The sequence below is a fragment of the Passer domesticus genome, chromosome 1, assembly GCF_036417665.1.
Source record: "Passer domesticus isolate bPasDom1 chromosome 1, bPasDom1.hap1, whole genome shotgun sequence".
In the NCBI taxonomy this organism is placed as follows: Eukaryota; Metazoa; Chordata; class Aves; order Passeriformes; family Passeridae; genus Passer; species Passer domesticus.
This window is the reverse complement of record NC_087474.1, coordinates 65,343,842-65,365,206: the sequence shown is the minus strand read 5'-3', so window position 1 is coordinate 65,365,206 and position 21,365 is coordinate 65,343,842. Positions and strand designations below refer to the sequence as shown.

At 36.4% G+C, this 21,365-nt stretch overlaps 1 protein-coding gene across 2 annotated transcripts in view; it reads right to left on the bottom strand.

Annotated features, from left to right (window-relative positions):
* Positions 1 to 4,766: 4,766 nt before the first annotated feature.
* Positions 4,767 to 21,365, bottom strand: part of ICE1 (interactor of little elongation complex ELL subunit 1) — a 35,099-nt gene continuing 18,500 nt past the window's right edge. For both annotated transcript variants that reach the window (XM_064421505.1, XM_064421494.1), the window contains 7 exons: positions 16,651 to 21,102; positions 14,755 to 14,923; positions 11,698 to 11,858; positions 8,859 to 9,049; positions 7,584 to 7,690; positions 6,573 to 6,671; positions 4,767 to 5,661 (listed from right to left, as the gene is read on the bottom strand). In XM_064421505.1, coding sequence (XP_064277575.1) covers positions 5,480 to 5,661; positions 6,573 to 6,671; positions 7,584 to 7,690; positions 8,859 to 9,049; positions 11,698 to 11,858; positions 14,755 to 14,923; positions 16,651 to 21,102 — 5,361 coding nt within the window. In that variant the 3' untranslated portion in view covers positions 4,767 to 5,479. The remainder of the gene's footprint in view (positions 5,662 to 6,572; positions 6,672 to 7,583; positions 7,691 to 8,858; positions 9,050 to 11,697; positions 11,859 to 14,754; positions 14,924 to 16,650; positions 21,103 to 21,365) is intronic.

The window sequence follows — 21,365 nt, the reverse complement described above, 5'->3', positions numbered from 1 at the left end:
TCATCAGTTCTTCTGGACATCTAGCCCTCACTCTAAACAAGCTGTAAAGTATATAGAGGAAGTTTATTAGATTAAATATTAAGAAGGTAGTTTCTTTAACATTTAGGGGAAATTGAATATTCTTAAAAAGTGACTTAACAGATTTGAAGTAATAAAAGAAAAGGAAAGGCTGAAAAGCCTCATTCCCTACTCCTCCTCTAACAAACTGGGTGCAATTACTAATAAACCCCTAAAACATGTTATTGGAACTAGGACTCAGCGTAGGACAAATAAACCATACACCATACTTATCTTGACCAGACTCTGGTACCTTTGTAAACTCTCTATAAATCATTATCACTGAGGTTAGCAAAATAGCTATTCCAATCTGTGTTCCTGTACTGTAAAAACTACATGTTAGGGGCAATATTTGAGTTATTTTTGGATAAGAAAATAATTCTAGGGACCAGAAAGGTATTAAAACCTCAAAAAAGCTTAGGGATCAGAAATACATGAAGGCCTCCATCCTGATAGACATTGAATTTCAGCAGCATGGTTATTGACTGCTTTATCACAATATAGAGTAAGTACAACTAAAATGCAATCAGTACAGGTTTTTTCCATTTTCTGGAGCCCCACAAATAATTGTATTTGTCTTGGTTTAGGGTTAGGCAATTGGGCAATTTTGGGAGAAAAACCCCTAAAGAAGTTTCCTCTAAAAGGCAAATTCAAGCAGGCTGTCCCCCAACTGGTTTGGGAAAAAAATTTCTTTGGAGAAAATTGGAAAAAGCTGTTTATTTAATAGGCAAAGCATTCACTAGTACAAAAAAACGAACAATATTAAACAATAAAACTTCTTGCAGCTTCAAAAGAAATTACAAACTCAGAGAAGTCCCCTTCGTGGGCTGCAGCTTGGCTCACTCAGTCTCTTATCAGTCCCTCTGGTGCTGGAAATGCTGCGGCCCAGGCCCGGCCCGGTGGGCCACAGGTGGAGCTGCCCGTGCTCTGCTGGGTGTTCAGTCCAGAGCAGGTTTAAACAGGTCCAAAGAAAAGACAAACCACAGTCTAGGGAACTTCTCTGCCTCAGCTAGCTAAAATTAACTAAAAGCAAAGGAGAGCTCTGTCCTGCTGTCTGTCCACCTGCAGACAACACAGTCCAGCCACAGTAATATGGAGGAGTGAGTACAGTGTCTGAAAACAAACTCTGTGCTTCTTCTCTCCCCTTCTTCGCTCTCAGAACCAGTCTTAAAGGTGCAAAACTTATTGTCCAGCATAAACAGAACAGATAATTGGGGATACTGGGTTGGCATTATATAGCCAACCCAGGACACCTCATCACTCTCTACAACTTCCTGAAAGGTGATTGTAGTCAGGTGAGGATCAGGCTCTTCTCCCAGGCAACAACTGGCAGAATGTGTGGACAGTCATAAGCTGCGCCAAGGTAAATTTAGGTTAGATGTTAGAAATTCCTCACTGAAAGAGTGATTGATTGCATGCTGGAGTTGTCTGCCCAGGGAGATGGTGAAGTCACTGTCCCTGGACGTGTTTAAAAAAGACTGGAGATGGCACTTAGTGGTTCATGAGGAAGTGTAGGGTCATAGGTTGAACTAGATGGTCTTTTCCAACCTTTTCATTCTGTGATTCTGTGTCGGAGTCTCTGTGGTCGAGATGACCCCCAGATGTTAGAAAGTCTCTTTTCCCCAGCCCCGCAATCAAAGAAGGAGTTAGGATTCAGTGGCTCTGGTTTTCAAGGTGTTTATTTTCTCTTATCTAATACATTATTTTTCTGACCCACTGAGGTCTGTCCAGCAGGTCGGTTCATGGCGCACTAAGCGCTCTTGGGGTGGTGTTAGCATTTTATACTAAGAACTACATGTACTTCATTTGCAATAATTTCCCAATACCTATAATCTCTGTTAGACACTCTGTCTCTACTGTAAACCAATCTAAAAGTGCCACCACCACACAGAAGATAGAGACTAAGAAGGAGGAGGAAGGACAGGGCACACCCAAATTCCTCCATCTTGCCGCCTGAACCCCCATTCTAAATACCCCAAAATTCTACCTTTTCACCCTGTAACAAACTATCATTCTACTTAAACTCTTGTGGCTTGTAAATCTTCACACAAAGCTGGAAATTTTCTCCATGGGTTAAAATCAATGGCACAGGTGTCTATGACTCCATGCCAAGGTCTCCGAGTCCCCTGCCAGGGGCTCGAGCCATCCAGGGCAGCCAGAGGAATGTCCTGGGTTCCAACAATTCTGTGATCATCAAAAGCTTTTTGGAGACAGGCTTGTGACTGTATGTGAAGCCCAAGGAGACAAGTTGCGCCAAGTGCTCAACTCTCTCCTACTTGATGCTTAAACCATGTCAGAATTCATTCTGTTCTAGTCAAAGCATGGCAACAAGATGCAGGTTTTACTTAGAAAACACAGGCCATTTTCAGTAGCAAACATTTAGACATCTCTAGGATGATGTGGCAGCTGAAGGAATTTGAGCCATCTGAGACTAAAATACAAAATAATCAAAACCCAGGCCATTTGCATAAATATCTTATTTTCTTTCTAACTCCCATTACCTACCTATTTGTTTTATTAAGCTTCAGAATGTTTTTTTCAAAATATCAACTCAAATAGTCCAAAGAGTAATTTTGTAATGTCAGTTGCGTTAAATAGAATGAAATAGATGGCTCAGAGCATCCAAAAATCATTAACATTTCATGGATTTATAAACCCCTGAACAGTTAAACAAGGTTCAGAATTTTGCAAAACAAGACTTGAGCCTATTCAGGCCAGTAACAGTGTAATTGCAAAGCATGTCTCTGAAGAAATCCTTCTTGCTAATTTGTCCATCTTTTGAGAGTAGTCTCTGACTTGAAGTTAAAAATTAGATATAGTGGGAAGAATGTAAGCTAAATGATGATACTCCAAAGTGGTTTAACCACTTAATTTCAGCTTCTTTATAACAAATCTTCAGGTTTTCTTGACTGGTTTCCACTCATACATGCAGTTTCTTCAGTCACAACAGAGTACAGCATGTAATTTCATTAGTCATTTCAAACGGGAAAACTCGCAACTGGTTTGGTCCTATGCTAGTGTCCAGATCAGAAATCCTTTTTGTTCAAAACAGACAGGTAAAAGCAAAAGCTAGGACAGACCATACATCAGTTTTAGAGGGTTTGATAAAATAACTAGAGATTAATTTTAAGCAGTCTAGAGTACAACTTTTTTTTTATTTTATGAAGAAATAATTCACACTCAAAAATATTTAATACTATACCTAGAGAGGCAAAATCATCCTGGAAAACACCCCAGTGGCATAACACATAGCCTAGCCCAAAGATGCTACTTTTTGTAGAAACAAAGTTAAATAAAAGGTATGTATGTCCAAAATTTGTATTCCAGCAAGGGATGACTGAGTAAATAATCAAATAATTCTGCCAGTATAATATGTTAGGATTCAGACACTCTAAATATAACTTTTAGTATGAAAGCAACTAAACAAGAAAAATAGATAAATAAAATTTTTCCTTTAACATCTACATGTTCACATAGACAAAGTTACACTGCTCTCCAGTATTTATGACAAGTTTCTTTTCCTGGAGTCAATACATGTCAGGGATTTTTCAAATATCAAATAATACCATTATGAACTCAGAAGCCTATAGTCAGAATTACCCTTATAAATAAACTATTATACATGTTTACTGTCTCCTGTATTTGAGTCAGGAGAACTGCGAGGGTAGGTTGAAATTCCTTTTTTCATTTGGTTTTCCAAATTGGTATAGTTTTAGATTTTTTTGCCTTGGAAAATTCGGTTATTTCTCTTGTGAATATCACATATTCAAATGACAGTGTTTTATACAAATTCTAAAGGAAATAGGTTTTTCTATTTTCTGTGAAGATTTTTGGGTTGCAATGTTTTTTACTGAAGCACCTGTGATACTCTACTCACTTTGTTTCTTACTTTGTTTTTTAATTTGTTCTGTTTCCCATTTCCTTTAGTTTTCAGATTTATGATCCATACTTTCTTTTATTGTGCTTTCTTTTGACTTCTTCCACTTCAGATATTTTGTGCTCATTTTAGTGCAAGGATAAATGAAAGCTACACATAAAATCCTCAAAGGCTTCACAATCACCAAAATGCCCAGAGTCCCAGACATCATATAGCTTCAACCTGAGGCAAATTAATTTATATGAATCCCTTCTGGAAGCCTTCATGATAGACATCTGTAGCAATGCCTATTGTGCACAGGTATCACCAATAGTACTAGATAATTTTTCATTGACTGAATTGTCTGTGGTAAACTCACTGAGGTCAATTTGATGTCCAGAGTGCAAGCAGCTATAGCTGCAACTGAAATCAATGGCCGCTTTGCTCTACACAGTTTCACCTCAGAGGAAAGAAACTCACAGAGGGCTAGGAGAGTGCATTGGTAGTCATACTTAGAAGAGGCACAAAAATCACAATGCATATTAGCACCACAAACTTCTGTCAGAAGCTAGGTCCCATTACAATAAGAATCTGCATTAGCAAAGCTCACCCCTTCACACGGGCACAACCACAAGTGAAAATACAAATTTTCAATAGTTTTTTAAAGCTACTTCCCAAGCCTCCAAAGCATACCATAAACTTTTGCAGAGATGTCCATAACTGCAATGTTATGGACAATTCATTCAGTGAAATTATCTCAACAGGTAATTTCCTGCTGCCCCCCAAAACAGTATTTATATAAGCTAGAAACACAGTTAACTCTGGGTTATTTAAAAGGACAACAAGAACACAATGGTATTTGTCTCTTTTATTATGAAAGATACAAAAACAGAGTGTAGTGAAGCTACCATTAGAAACATGAACTTTTTTGAACCAACTCTCTATTTACATACACAAAATTCTCCAAGTGGAACAATATCAAATGTGAGACACGTCAGAATACACCATATATACAAGTTTAGAGATTTAGTATCTGTTACTCCATACATGATGGCTACACAAAAAGTCAATTCCTACCTGTTTTCCACAAGTATTTTAAATTAAGTTTATAAGACAACCCAAGCAAAATAAAGCAGAATGTGGGAAATGTTCTGCAATCCGAATGGTTACTTTATAAAAACAGTACAAAATAATAGAGCCAGGTTTTCAAGTCATGCTGAATATTCTGTCAAATAGTTCACATTCCAAACTGATGTAGGTAGAAAAATGAAAATTGCTACTGATTTTTATTGTCATCAGACCAGAAATATATCAGGAGTTCAAGATGCACTCGTTTTCAGATCACTAATCAGCTACTAGGAAAAGCAAATATTTTTGTTTATTTTTTTAAAAACTCTTCCTTCAAACAGAAAAGCCAAATAAAGTACTTGACCTTGCTTTGCATGATCAGACATTCTGATTAAAAGCATGAAATACAAGAAGACACACCACTTTGTATAGTTTTTAACTGGAACCAACTAATTGGTAAGGCACTTCTTCCTTTAGATCCGTCCACTTCCCTACATTTTAGTTTAGCTCCATTTCACACAGCGAGGTGATTTCAGCTATGCTATGTGTGATAGCAGAAGGGATGTTGTTAGGAACTTTTGCTCTCCAAGCATGGACGGCCTCAACAATACCTTCTGGATTGCTTGAACCCAAGTCACATAATGAATATACAGCTGCCAGCTGCACACCCCAAGGAATAGCTGCAAAATGTTAACAAAAATCAGCTTATAGAAACTTTTTGATAAGCAAGAATGTTTTAGGGAATCTTGAATCTATAGAAACTACTATTCAAGAACTGAAAATAAAACACATCAACAGTTGTGATGTCTAACACCATAACATAGAAAGATGACAACCCTGCACACAAATTTCGTAACATCTCATTTTATACTAACCCTTTCCAGTTTTCTCAATTCAGCAACTTTTTAGTACTCAAAGGGTGTACAGGAGTTGAGAATCTAGCGACTTTAGTTAAGAGTAATCAGACTCAAGAAAGCAGTCAAGTTTACACTGAGTCTGAAACACAGACACACACTGTACACCATACACTACCAAGTTAGAACTTGAGATTGCAAAGAAGGTAAGTTATACAGGCGGTTCAAAACAGCTCCCAAACATTAACAAATGCTTCACTGCAAAATGAACTTAACATCCAGAGTAACTTAACAATGTGGATTTCTGCTGCTCTAACTGCCTTGTTTCATCTCATCAGTACCTTGAACTATCTTTCTCCCAATACAACAATATTATTAGTAGATTCACCATAAATTGCTCAGGTAAAAAATTAGCTATTACTGCTCAAGTTACAATCACCCTTCAAGTGATTTTAACTTGATCACCCTTTAAGTGATCTCTAATGTAGCTTACATGAAACAGTCCAATTCCAAGGTGTCTGAAACCGTCTCACAATTTTTCTGTTTCAAACAGAAGGTAATACCATTAAAAGCTCATTAACTTTGTAACAGAAAGGGACTCAAACTGAAAACTGTTTGACCTGTTACACACTAACAAAAACTGCAAGAGCAGGCCATGTATGCCTTAAGTTACATTCTGGGATCGCAAAACTTCACATTGTGGATGTTACATTCAAGTTCCTCTAAAAGAACATTACCTTCCTCTTTTGCATGCTGTACAAACACTCCAATTACTGAACTAATATTCTTCACTGCAGCAAGATAGCCTTCCTTCAAACCTATTTGTCCTAATCGACCTGAAAGAAAAAGAGTTACTACATATCTGACCATTTAGGCAGTCAACTTCCCAGCTTTTATACTTCCCAGCTGTCTATTGAAGTATCAACAGAAAATGCAAATTTTAACTACAAAAAATTCTTGTTACCATGTTGTCTTGGGAACAACAGTTGTGTTATTCCTTGTATAACTAAAGACCCCAAGGCATTTTTCATCAGATTGATTCAACCTGCTATAGGTTTACAATTTTTAAGTGTAAAACTCAAAAAGAATGCAATTTTTTTAAATAAACCGTGTCATATACCTTACATACTGAAAATATTTATTGAAACTCAAATTATATATATTTACACCAAATGCCACCTACATCCCAAATAAATTAATCTAACTTAAATTTATTATGGTATTAAATTGCATAAAAAACCCGCATTTGATACATTTTGCTGGAAACTATATGGCAATGAAGCTGTGTCAAGGGAGGTTTAGGTTAGCTGTTAGAAAAATGTTCTTCACCCAGAGGCTGGTTAGGAACAGGCTCCTCAGGGAACTGGTCACAGCACCAATATGTGTCTCATTTCAAGACGCATTAGGCACATGGTGTGATTTCTGGGGCTGGCCTGTGCAGGGTAAGAGTTGGACTTCAATGAAGCTAGTGTGTCCCTTTCAACTCAGGATTTCTATGATTCTATATGTGGCAACAGATTATTTCATTTTCGATACATAGAACATGTTGGTATTTCTTATCATGAATCAATATGACATCTCTGAAAATTTAAGTACCTTCTTTCCACAGGCTGATGAACAGAAAATACCTGCATAAAGATGCAATAAAATTCAATAATACTTCGACCCCCTGTCCAGACAGGCCTGACACTTTCATAAAGACATACCTATACAAAATAGAAGTTCAACCAGGAATTTAAATTACTTACCAACTAGCCTGAGTGTCAATGCTATAACACTATCACGAATTGATTGAGCAGTTTCATGCCCCTTTCTCTTCTTTATCCAGTTATCCATAGAAGGCCAAAGCACTTTGCTGTGAAAGAGAAATGAATTTGAAAGTCTCATACTGCATGAAGGGGTGGTTATAGTATTCGTACAGTAATGAAGGCAAATGACTCTTTTGTTTATTACTAACTTTACGTAGACTGACTTGACAAATATATGTGAAATCGTGTTGCTTTCAAATGTCATGCTGATATGTTCTGCAAGTTTCTTATATGACTGAAAAATCCAGTTTTTATGTTACAAGTAAGATGTGATGCTTGTTTTTAAACCTCAAATGACCCAAAGTAAGGCTTTTTTAATCCTTAAAATTATGCTAATAGATCTAATTACCTATTACCAGCACAACTCAGAGACAATTACCTTGGTATGGCTTTAATTAAGACTACATATATTTCACTGAAGCTAATTTGTATTAATTTTAAACGTATTTCAACAAAAAAACCTTTTTTACTATCTGAAAGTATGAAATTTATATACAAGACTATGATTATAAGTATCACTTATTATGTTATGTCACAGATAAACAAATGTCTTCTAAGTCATGTAACCTCTATATAGAAAATCAAGGCTGTCAGATCTGTGTAGCTGTCAAAATGGAGTCTTTCAAACAAGGTTAAGTATGGTAGCAGTCCATATCCTGGATTTTAGGTTCAAAGAAAATTTAAGACATTGACTCTAACTATTATAATTATTTTAGAATTAAAATCAGACTGAAATCAAGATAATACATTAATGAGGATGGATATATTTCACTTTCAGCAGGGAAGCAGTATTATTTTCATATCAGAAATTCCACCCTCATTTTCTACTGTGGGGGAAGGGGAATTCAACAAGTAAGTTCAGAAGAAGACAATCACTTTGCTTCACTGACAGACAATTCATCTCAAAATCTTACACAGCTATTTTGAAAGCAATTCTTCACTAGAATAGCTCTAACAGGGTTCATTTCTTGGGGCAATGCTATAAAATACTACATTTCCTCATTGATCATTCCTCCTATCTTAAAATAATACACATATACACAGTAATCTAAGTCTCATCAGGCTGAAACATCCTCATTTCTAAATACCTATGCAACATTTTATTATGTTAAAAACTAAGTCATAATGAATTTAGGAAACAAAAAAACACCACCAAAACAAACCACAGGAAAAACCACAAAGGATAACATTTGAAAGATATGATTGTCACAATACCTTATAACATTATCATGTGTCCAATCCCACTTCATACGAGAGCAGAGTAGATCAACAGCAAATATATACTGCCAAGCATCTTCACTGAGATCTTCTCCATACTGCTCACTCAGGTGAAATTCTACTTTTGTACATGACTGCATTTCTAAAAGCAGGTTTGAGACCATAATACCAGCATCTAAAGATGAACTCTGGAATTTTAGAAGGTAATTATCTTAATGCATAAAAAGTTACCAACCCAGAACCAAACTCTTTACAAATACTTGATACTGACTGTGTACAGCATCTTACACCATATACATATACACCATATACCATACAACTTTGGGTTGAATTAACACAAATAAATAGAGTACATAAACCAAAAGCTTCAAGTACTAGGTATTTTTCCTGATGCTTTTACTAAAAGGAGAGTTTGGAAAAAAAATACCCAAACAAGATAAAACACAAATCTCACACCCACTCTCTCATCTCCTCCTACAATTTGGGGATTTTTATTTCTCTCAATGCAGCATTCAGGTAAGAAGTGTGTTTTTCCAGTGCAAGAAGATTAGTCTAATATGGTCTAATAATTAGTCTAACATAAATAATTCTAAAATTTGTTACTCTTTATTCTTCATTAGGGGCGAATTTGCTAGCAAATACTTTTAATAGTTGAGATAAATAAATATGCCATTTGAAACCATTCTGCTAATTAAACAGCTAAGGGAAGAAAGGAAATTCAAGAACAAACATTTTTTGAATATCTGACACATAAAAAAAAGTCTAGGCTTATCACATAAACAGAATGGGTGCTTGGCAGATCTTCTCAGTACAAAACCTCGTATAATTGGCAAGTTCTGCCATGGTGCAAGTCACTAAAATGACATGCTTTGACCAAGAAATGAATACCCATCCTAAGTGAGCTTTACTTTCAGAAGTAGAACAATCTTCTCCTAAAATTATATGTATAACAGACTGTTAATCACAATCTACTTGAAATTTTTGTCTGTATTTCTACCTAAGTAAAACACAGCTTATAGACAGGATGATGTCATCTCCTATCTTCAATATAGAAAATTCTGAGGTATTTCTCCCCAGCTGCAGCAGCTCTCATATTTCAGAGATCCATTAATAAAGTAGGTAGTGTGAGTGCAAAGAATTAATATTTCCAGGAATATTTACTAGAACATTCTTATGTGCATCTCTACTGGCATGATACTAAAAGCTGTAACCTAATAGAAGGGAGAATACATATTCTTTGCTAAACAGGGACTGCAGTACAGCGTAACTGAATACCAGAGCTTAATGCTACATCACAACTGTGATACAATAGTAAAAAAATCAGATACAAATCCATGTCAAATTAACTCACTCCTGCACTAAAGCAGGAGGTTTGAGGGGCTGTAGTTTCAGTGATACCAAATTAAATTCAGGGCTGGCTTCAGAGATTAAAGGAAAAAAAAATCATACAACAGCTAAAGGCTATGATGACAGCAGCTAAGACTACTGCATTCCTCAAGGCAGTTGTAGAGCAGCATGTTAGGTAGGGAATAGATGAGCTGTTGTCATGGTTTAGGAATTGTATTGTTCAAATTAGTGCTCCCACTAGCACTGCTAGCTTCCTCCCTTCTCTCCCTTCCTTTTCTCGGTGGCAGGATGGAGAGGAGAATTGGAGGCACAAAATATAAAGATTACAGGTTGAGAAAAGAACAATTTACTGGAAGCAGCAATGAGATAAGAAAACAAACAGTAATAACAATGAATAATAATAATGGAGGGTACAAAAGAGAGACCAACAATTCACATGGAAACAAAAATACACAACCTCTCCCTCCACCACACTATGCTGGCCTGGAAAGGACTCATTCTCCCTGGAAGAGACTCAATTCCCCACATCCCTGGTAATGATATGAGGCGGTACAGAATTAACCTCCAGGTCCCAGCCATGCCCCCTTTTGGCAACTGCAAAAATTAACCCTGTTGTGGCCAGAACTAGGACAGCTATGAATCAATATGATTTTGTTCACTTGATATATAAAAAATTGTTTTATTTCTAGGAAGCAAGCCCAGCATTAATAGGGAGTTTTCAAATATATGGGGCCCTAGCCTTTAAACAGACACACAAGCCTGTGACACAAATTCCTTTAGAAGCAAAGCACTTCTAGCGTTCCGTTTGCATGATATAAAATTGCTCCCAATGATTGCAATTTTTCCTCCTTGCAACATTCTTTTCAGGACGGTAATATGTGCCTGCTGAAAACTGATAGAAATTAAATGATTTGCCGAACAGCTCAAAGACTTTTAGTCAGTTCTCACTGATCATCCTTCTCCTGGTATCAATGGTTTTGTATTAATCACACCCACTGCTTATGTAATTACGTTTTTTGTGATAAACAAGTATTTACAGTCTACCTTGCAAAAAGATCATGAGTAAAAAGAGACAGGCTCATCTTGAAATTAACTGTAGTAACATATTACCTGTTACACAGAGAACTACAAAAGACAAAACAAATGCATATTTTAAAAAGCAACAATATAAAGCAAAAGAAAGAAACATCTCACATAACAGTTCCACAGATGGAAAGTATTCCCTAGTCCAACAATGCTCTAGTTAAAAGTTTAAAAACAACCTTTACTTTTAATGTTCAGTAGATGGGAAAACAAGAAAAGTATTGTATTCTACTAGGGTCTAGACAACTAGGGGAAAAATGCGTGAAGCAGCATTAATTGTGCAAATGTACAGCCTCCATGGGATACTCACACCCTTCATTAGAAAAGAAAGTTGCTTGATTTGATTCAGCCAGCAAAGCGACCAATGCAGACAAAAGCTGATACTGATAATGAAATCAGACATTACCTGTTCCCAGTTGAGATAAGCACTTAAACAGGCCAGCATCTCATTGCTTGCACTCTGCCTGACAACTAATTGCATAGCTTTGTTAATTGCACCTTGGAAGACAAATATGTCAGACCATACATTTGTGATAAATAAAATCAATTTTTCTGAGTCTGGATAGTCTAAGGAAAAAAAGAAAAAATTAAATAAATTTTTAACATTTTAAAACACAAAAAATGAATATATTCATCTATTAAAAGCTAATACATTCAGCAAGCTAACAAAGAAAAAAGGCACAGAAGTCACATCACAATTGAAGCCTAAGGAAAGGGAGTCATACTAACACATCTCAGTCCTAAGACTAAATAAGAAGAAAAGATCCAATAAAAACACCAAACAAGAAACACCTGCAGAACACCAACAAACCTTAAGCCAGCTCCCCCACTGTAATTTCTTTCCCTCTCCCTTCATCTTTCTTACTGCACTTTAGTTCACTAAGGAGAGTGGTCTTACAGCATTGAAACTGCATTCTTTAAGAACTAAATTAGACTGGAAAATGCACTCCAACAACCTACCTAATACATTCCAGTCACAAATAAGCACTCTGATCACTGGGCCAAACTAGAATTAGTCCAAAGAAAAAAAAAATTACAGTACTTGCTAATACATTGCACCCATACACCTGTGAAATTATATGTATTTATATATATGGATGTATATATAAAGCTTGCAAAGAACTTTCACACAATTCAAATCTGATATTCCTCTGCAGTTTTCCCAGACTTTGTCAGAGAAATTACATATTATGCAAGTTGTATGTGAGCATATATGAATGTTGCATGCTACTATTTATACTTCCATAGATGTAAAAGTTTGTGCTACTCCATATAATTGAAGAATCCTCATTCAATAAAGTAATTCAGACCAAGTATCTGACAACTATCAGTTAGACAGGACAGTTCCAGGCCATCAATGGGAACCCAAAAGACCCTTCTGAATATTAAAGGTGAGAGCTCCAAGGCAAAATACTAAGATAAAACATGAGTGTGTAGAATGTAAGCAATAACAAATACATTGGAATAAGTAAAAAAGCAGATACTACTTTCATGCATGAAATGCTATACTGGAATGCATATGCCTGAAACACTATATAAAAAACAATGAAATCTAAAAAGCTGAATGGACCTTCCCTCTTCACTTCAGCATAACTTCTACATTTTCTGAAAGATCCTAAGTACCAGAAAACATATCAAAATATATCAAATCAAGAAGCTTTAACGAATATAAAGGATATACACTTTGGATGGACCTTTTACTCTGAAGCTGCTCATCATGTGAAGAATTCACTTTTTTCTATCAGAACTTTTTTCTATCAGGACCGTTGGTGAACTAGAATTACTGACAACTATAATTGCCTACCCAGGAATTTGAAATACTTATAAAATTCACTCAACAATGAGTAAGAGTTCAAGGGGCATAAAAAAAAGGAAATTTAAAAAAAAGAAAAAAGGGAGGGAACAGAGGAGAGGTAAAAGGAAAATTAACTAGAAAAGTAACATTTTATTTATAGTCACTTAAGGCAGAATACCTGAAAGGAGAACAGAACAAGAACGATGGACAAGTCATCAGGACAACAAATGATGTTGGTCTAAAGAAGTAATACTGACTGTTTATAGTGAATTTGGTAATTGTGTAGCTTGTGTTGCTATAATTCTGATGGGAATATGTGAAACGACGTGAAAGAGAAAACCCAAAAATAAATGCACAGTAATCAAATAAAACCAAACAAATTTTAAAATGCCTAAACAGCACTTAAGATGTGTTTACAGCTGTTCCCACTCAACAGATAACTATCTATAACAGAACAATGTTATGATAACTATAATAGAACAATGACAACAGAAACTTATGCAATTCAATGTATAGAAGAGAAAATCATCCAATAAAAGTCTGCATTTAGCTATTAAAGTTTGGATCTTAGAAAGGAAAAAGAGAGGAAAAAAGGGGAAATGTTTAATATTTACAAGAGCCCACAAAAAGAAAAAGCAGTAAGATATTGAAAAACAAAAAGCTTAATTATTATTTTAGATGCAGAAAATATATATCTGACAAGTAATAGTTTCTAACATGGTGCAGTATTAAAACTATTTACATGAAAGAAGTAAAACTAGAATTATAACAGACTGAAGGATAGAAAAACAGAGGGGAATTCGAAAAAGAACTCAAAAAAATATTACGCCCCTCAAAAAAACGGTAATTAAGAACAAAATGAAATCACAAACCTTTTTAAGATTAAAAAAAAGACAGAAATGTTATATCAAAGATAGCAAGTAATTGAAATAATCTCAAGCTTTAGCACTTTTCTTGTCAGTGCTCTTGAATTTTATTTTAATGTGAAACACAGATGCCACTATACATTTTCAAACGTACTGAGTTTTAGTCTTCCAAAACTAAGATTCTTAACTTAGCAATAGTATGTATGTGTTACCTTTGTTCCTGTGACCAAAAAGCAGGGGAGGAAAGGAAGGGAATGAAAATGGAAAAAACTTCTCAACAAAGCAAGAATTTGGGTAACAGGAAGTAAAAAGATCTTAAGGAGGACATAAAAATACCCTGGTTTTGATCAAGGTATTGTCCAGCTCCTGATACTATGTTAAATACCTGGTTTTAAATCACACTTACTTTATGAATCAATACCTACTCAATTAAAACAAGAAAATACTAAAAGGCTAAAATGACGGAATTCACAGAAATCACATTATCATTTTGGAGATGGTGGGGAAATGAAAGCAGAGTGTCCTAAATGAAATATTTCCTTGGAAAAATAAGAAGACTACTAAGAGCTCAGGTCACCACAAAACTACAGTACAGATGTGCTGGAACTATGAGAAGGGGAATTTCTTCTAGAACAGTCTATATTTCTGCATTACAGAAAAAAGTTCTGGAAAGCAAGCCTTGAAGAGGAAAACAACCCTTGAACAGGATTTCTGTTTGTTTTTACAAATACAATAATTCTGACACACTACAGCAAAGACACACAGCACATTTAAGATAAAAGGCCACTAAGCCAAACTATACCTTCTTTAAGTAGACTATAGCAGAAAAGGCGGGCTCTTTCCAAATCTCCCAACTGTCGACAAATTCCTGCATATACTCGACACAGAGCCTGACTGAAATTATAATTTGTGGCATTCTTCTGAGCCTTCAGCTTATTGAGAATAACATGCAGCAAGGACTCTGCTAAATGCTATAAGACAAAATATATTGTTAGACTTACATACTGAAGAATACTTGACAACATTGTAGTCGTAAAACAAGTAATAAGAACTACTATCTTATTTGCAAGAATACTGTTTGCATATATACAAAAATGCAGGAAAGTAAATCAGAGGCAACCAGTGAAAGAAAAAAGAGGGAGGAGCAGGCAACTTCCCAAAATAAACGTGCAATAAACAAATGAAGAACAGGGCTACTATTGTTTTAATATAAATTGTTTAGTTATGTGATTAACAACAGTCTGCCTCAAAGAACAAAATAATGACAAGTAGAAGAATGAAGAGAGGAATAACGACAGGTAGAGTAACCCAAATAACCTAATCAGAGCAAATGTAAGCACCCTGACTTAGCTACTTCCAAAGATGCCACAGAAGGACAAGCAGCCCATTGTTCAGGTGGGAGATCTACTACGTTAGTTAACAGCAGTCTTTCTCCAGATCACTGTACACACTGCAGGAGATGGGGAGGAGATGTTGCTGCCTATAGTAACATGGGACTTAATATGAGATGCGAGGAAAAAGAATATTGAGATTGTGCAGAGTGTGCATGACTTATTAGGGGATGCTTAGAGGAAGACCTGAAAGTGGGGAGTAGAATGAGAGGTTTAGGAGCCAGGCACGGGAGAGTACACAGTTTAGACTGGGTATCTGTGGACAACAGGGATTCTGGGTGTTAGCTTTGGGAGGAACCAGAAGGTCTAAGCCAGCTACCTGAAAGACCACAAGACTGAGGCCCAGACACAAGTCCAAACCAGCTACTGGAGGAATGTGTGTACACTTCTTTGTCTCTACGTTTGTCAGTGCATGAGACAAGTGAGAAGCATACCAGTCACCTACTGGATATACTTAGTGGCTAATGTTAGCTGCTAGGGGAATCCATATTGTCTGTATATATATGAATTTATTTTCCTCTGCCAGGATTCCAACCTGATTAACCAGACAAGAGAATAAGAGTAGATGTGTACTGTGTGCATGTCTCTCTACTAGGAGTATCTACCTGGGCTTGCTACTGGCTGGACCTGAAAACATAAAGCTACAAGTCTTGCTTCTATGAAGTTACCAGACTTGACAACAAAGAGACCTGAGATCTCGGTAGCAACTTCTGAGGAGAACTAAATTATGTACCAGGACTGTAACAGGATAAAATGCTGCCATGTATCAGTTGGTGAATTGCTCTTCTAATTCTACATCTATGAGAAAGATGGCAACTGAAGCAAAATTTTTCAGCACTGATGCAAAGGAAGTTCTGAGAAATAAAATAAGGGAAAAATTTTCCAATAAAATGAAATTTAATAACCTGATGTAGAATAGTAAACATAGAACTGAATTATATACCAGTATATACATTGAAGTTTATATTTTTAAATTAAAAAATAGAGTAAATTTGGAGAAACTCCTACAACTGTTAATACTGTCCACTTCAAAAAATGCTGCAAAAATAAAGTGGTTTATGCATACATCAGAAAATCATATGTATTTATAAATGTAGTTTTGCATCTTGGACACCACTGAACAGTAATTTCTTGTGCAATTCTGTATTTTCTTACGTTATAAAAATTTAGATTGCTAATAACCTTTCAAGATTACACTTTGGCACAGGACAGTGCCACAACAATTGAGAATTCAAATACTACAAACTTACACTCTATCTGCACAGAAGTGATAATTAAACAATAAAATTTAAAATTATGCTGCTTACCTTGTTTTTTATACCAAATTCATAGACAACTTCTCTCTCTTCATCTCTCATTACTGGAATCTTTGAGATATTACCAACATACACATGACCTTTGATAACTGGTAACAAGTCAAAACAGGATTCAGCAACTTTCTTTAATGCCCAAGAAACTTTCTGGAAGTCCTTCTTTACTGGGAGTGATTCTTCTAAACTGGAATGCTGTGATGAATCATTGATTTCATAGCTTTTACCACAGAAAGCCTCCTGCATTTCAGAGATGGTATTTTTGGTATTTCTGACAGCAGTAATATCACTGGGCTCCATCCTTGGCGGTTCACTGTCCAGCCTCAGTCTTTTGGCACTTCTTGGCATAGATGCCTGCAATAGTGTCCTTTTTCCAAGATGATTTGAAAACAATTGCTGATTTTGCACATCTTTGTCTTCATCTTTGCTACTATCAGATTTCAAATTGCTTCCAGCTTTAACAAAAGCAGTTGATGTAGATGCAATTGTTTTGAATCCACCTGCTTGAGACACAGGTGCTGGCAAACTTTGGCTGTCTGAAAAAGGACATCGATTAAGCTGAATATTGCCTTTCAGAATGTTTAGTGTCCTTGCCCTTGCAGACAGCTCTGGATACATAGTGTCCAATATTTTCACAGAGTTCTCCTGAGGAGCGCTTGGACCAGCACTAACTGCTGCAAAGAGAGGAAATCTTCCTGGAACAGGAAGTGCATGCTTGGGAATGGAAGTACAAAATTTCAAAGGTGAGGAGAGAATCCTTCTACCTACTGTCATTTCTGAGGGTGAGGGAGGAGAAAATAAAATAGCAGATTTTACTGCTCGGGTATCTGTTAATGGGGACATGAGAGGAAGAACAGGGGTTTTGCAAAGTGGAGATATCAGGTCATCAAGAGGGGAAAGCAAAGAGAATTGACCTGTTGAAGACATTACCGGGGACACAGTACAGGCAGTTTTTGGAGGAGTAGCAATCAGAGGCAGTAACAAGGGGGGCAGAGGAGGACCTATCTCTTCCCTGATTTTATTTATCATCTCAGATGAGCATTTTTTTGCCACAGAAGTATTAGCATTTGCAAGAACTGGCTGAGTAACTTTTAGAGTCCTTGTTTTTCTTTTACCTTGAAACAGTTTCTTTGATAGCTTGGTATGCATTACTTCAGCAGCTGTCTTGGCAGAAACAGTCAAGGTTTCAGATGGTTCTTGCTCTTTACACTTCCACTTATTGCTCTTCTTGAGAGCACAAGACTTTGATTCCATCATATGTAACTTCTCAAATACTGTCTTTTGTGGTTCAGAAAGCTGACCAACTGTTTGACAACTGCACCTTACATCAGAGAGGGTTGGATTTGGAAGATAATTGAGTAAAATTTTTTTTGTACCACTATCTATGATAACATCAGTGCTGCTTTCTCCTGTATTGCAAGCAGCGTAAGTTTGATTATTATTACTATATTCTTCAAACACTGAGACCCCCATATCAACACTGTGTAATAAACCTTGTTTCCCATTTGACTGAAGTTTTGCAGAATCATTTTCTTCTAAGAAATTGCCAAGTGATAACATTCTTGCATTTAATTTACTGGTTTTTACAGTCAGCTTGCAATTTTCTGAGAATCTGCTTAACATCTTGCATAGTGGCAACCTATTTTTTGAAGCATTTGGCATCACAGGGCTTTCTTTTGATGTTCCAGATTTTAATAGACTTTCCTCACTGTGACTGATGCATCCAGCTGTGTTAGACTCCACGAGTTCATGAGCACTCTTAGTATGTTCAGAGTTTACTAATATACATTCGGTTTTCCAAGAGGCTGAGTCTTCAGGATAACCCTCCCCAGTCACACTTGACCACTCATTTGCAGTATCTCCAGAGTTTTTTGGTTCACAGTGTGTATTCATATCCACAACAGTGTCTGCTTTTAGGTGACTAACTGTGAAAGTATTTCCTGGGTGCCTCATTGAATGAAGCTCACACACTTGGTAATCAGCATCAACAATTGCACCAGTTTCCAGAGCATCCAGTGCAATTCTGCTGGAAGATCTCAGTTTCTTTCTAAACATTGGAATGCATTCAGAACACTTCACATACTTAACTTTTTGTATAGAACAGTCTTTCTCTTCAGAGTCATTGCTTTGCTCTGGCATATCAAAATCACTTTTACACTTTATTATGGCATTTCTCCCAGAACACACGAAACCATTCAGTTCTTTACTTTCTCCCCCACCTCTTAGTGAATTAGTTCTAGAAGGATCTGTTCTAACCTTCCATGCAGAAGTCCTGCATCCTGATTCTTGACAATCAAACTTTTGGAGGAGAAAAGCATTCTTATAAGGGTTTGCATATATGATCTGTGATTTAAGAGATGCCTGAGGTTCTTTATCTACCGGCTGCTCCTTATCTGAAGTTTTCTCTTCATTTTTATGTACGCATTCTCTCTCAGGGCAGCCCAGTTCTTTGCCCATGTTGACTTTTTCAGTAGTCAGAATCTCAGCACTCTCTTCTAAGTTATCTGAAGAACAGTTAAATGTACTACTCATAATGGAATTTGTATGTCCCTTGTTTTTCCAAGTATAGGAAAAAGCAGCCTTTCCTGCTAAGTTAGTTTCAAGGAAAGCAACAACTTTCTGAAGACTGAAATTTAGATCAGGAGATCTTGTGGATTCCAAGCCAATTCCCACTTGCACAGGAGAATTGGTTTCCTCATTATTTATACAGCATTTCTCCAAGTCCTTTTGAGTAGAAAAAGCCAAGCCACATCTATATTCTATTTCTGAAGTAGGCTGGCAAATCATCTCTGAAGTATTATTTTTCTTCATAACATTCTTTTCCTGCTTCAGTGAACTGGAGCAAGGCTCAATCACAAATTCCTTGCTTTGTTTATTTAATTTTCCTTCTATTTCATCACATTTGATATTTTCAGATATCAAGAGCTGAGTCAGAGGTTTTGCAAACTGTTCCTGAGAAATAAGATTACTTTCTATTAAGACAGATTCAATTGTATCCCCTCTTGCTAACAACTCACTGCTTTGCCCTCCACAATCTTCTGGATTAACTCTGACTTCAGTCTCTAGAGATTCAAACAGTCTAAAGTTTTGAGATTTGGACTGCCCACATTCTAATTTGTCACATAAGTTTTCATATTGTTTTATTTCACCTTTCACTTCTGTAAAATCTAACACAGAGGATTCACACTTAGCTACACTGCTTTCTGCACCAATAATGCATGCTGTCTTTGGTAGTGCAAGTATATTTTCTAAGTTTGACTTCCTTTGAGATAAATTACTACCATCTTCCTCGTGATATTGTTTGCTTTGTAAACCTACCACCTCCTTTATATCTACTAGTTTGACATTTTCTGCACTATGGAGTAGCTCTGACAATTCAGGTATTTCTAGAACATTTCCTCTGTTAAATTTCATAGTTAGTTCAGGAGTTGGAGGTCTGGTTATATTAATATCTTCAATTTTGAGCTGTTCATCATTTGGAAAGACTGACAAAGTTCTGATTCCTTCAGTAGCAGATACAGGTAAGTAATGCCTAGAGACTTTAACAGTCTCTGGTTCACATTCTCTGTTCACTTTGTCTTTTGTTTGTGTATGTTGTTTCTCCAGAATCTCTTCACTGTCATGTTTTATTTCAGAGCACTGAGAGTGTGCAGAGATCTCAATAGCTTCAGCCATATTAGTTAATATGTCTACATTTTTTGATTTATTTTCAATCACTTCATTTTCTATCAACACATCAGATTTTTCCTCAGCATCTTCTCTTTGAAGCACAATACATTGCTTAGATAGCAAATGAGTAACACTCTGCGGAACAGATGCTTCTCTGGAAGTTTCTCTCTGTGCTACTAATTTATCTCTCTCTGCATTCACTAATTCACCACATTTTTCATGTGTACCCTCATTATCAACAGCTCTACTTAAGGTTACATTCTCCTCTGTTTGCTCTACCACACTACATTTTTCTATCTGATTCTGAGGTTTGAAACTTTGTAACATAAAATCGACTGAAGAATCTCCCTCTTCACTGTCCATGTCCTCACCATCTCCTTTCTGTTCTTCCATGTCTTGTGATTTGTGCGCTGTTGCTCCAGTTAGTTCTCTGTTCTCAGTTTCCACATCCCCAGAAATCTCCTCCAAACAATTTTTGTTAGTTACCATGTTTGTCATTAGAGTAGCACCTTCAGCTTGCTTTCTTTCAGCATCTCCCTCCTTGCTTGACATCTCAGGACTGATACAAATATTCTTTTCATTCCAACTGAGATTAAGTGAGATTTCTTTGTCAAAACCATGCTCACATGATTTGCACTGTCTGTTACACTCATCACCAGGGCAGATTACGTAACAACTTGGAGGCTGAACTTTGTCTTCTTGTGAAATATCCTCTACTGCAGAAGTACTGCAATCATCTTCTTCATCACTGGAACCTGTGACTTCTCCCAACAACATATCCTTCAATTAAAAAAAGCAAAGTTAATAATCCAAACCCTAGTATCAGTTTTAGGACCTGCTTTTCTAAACAAGTACACTTAAGGCCCTGACATGCAATGGGTTTGAGAGATTAAGGCCAGTCAACAAAATGACAACCCTCTCCATCACTGCTCTTCATAGTGAATGAAAGTACCTCTCTAAAAACTAGGAGACTTCTTTATCTACCTACTTGCATTCTAAAATTACTGGAAAAGAGCATTTGAGCAGCATTTAACTTTCAAGTT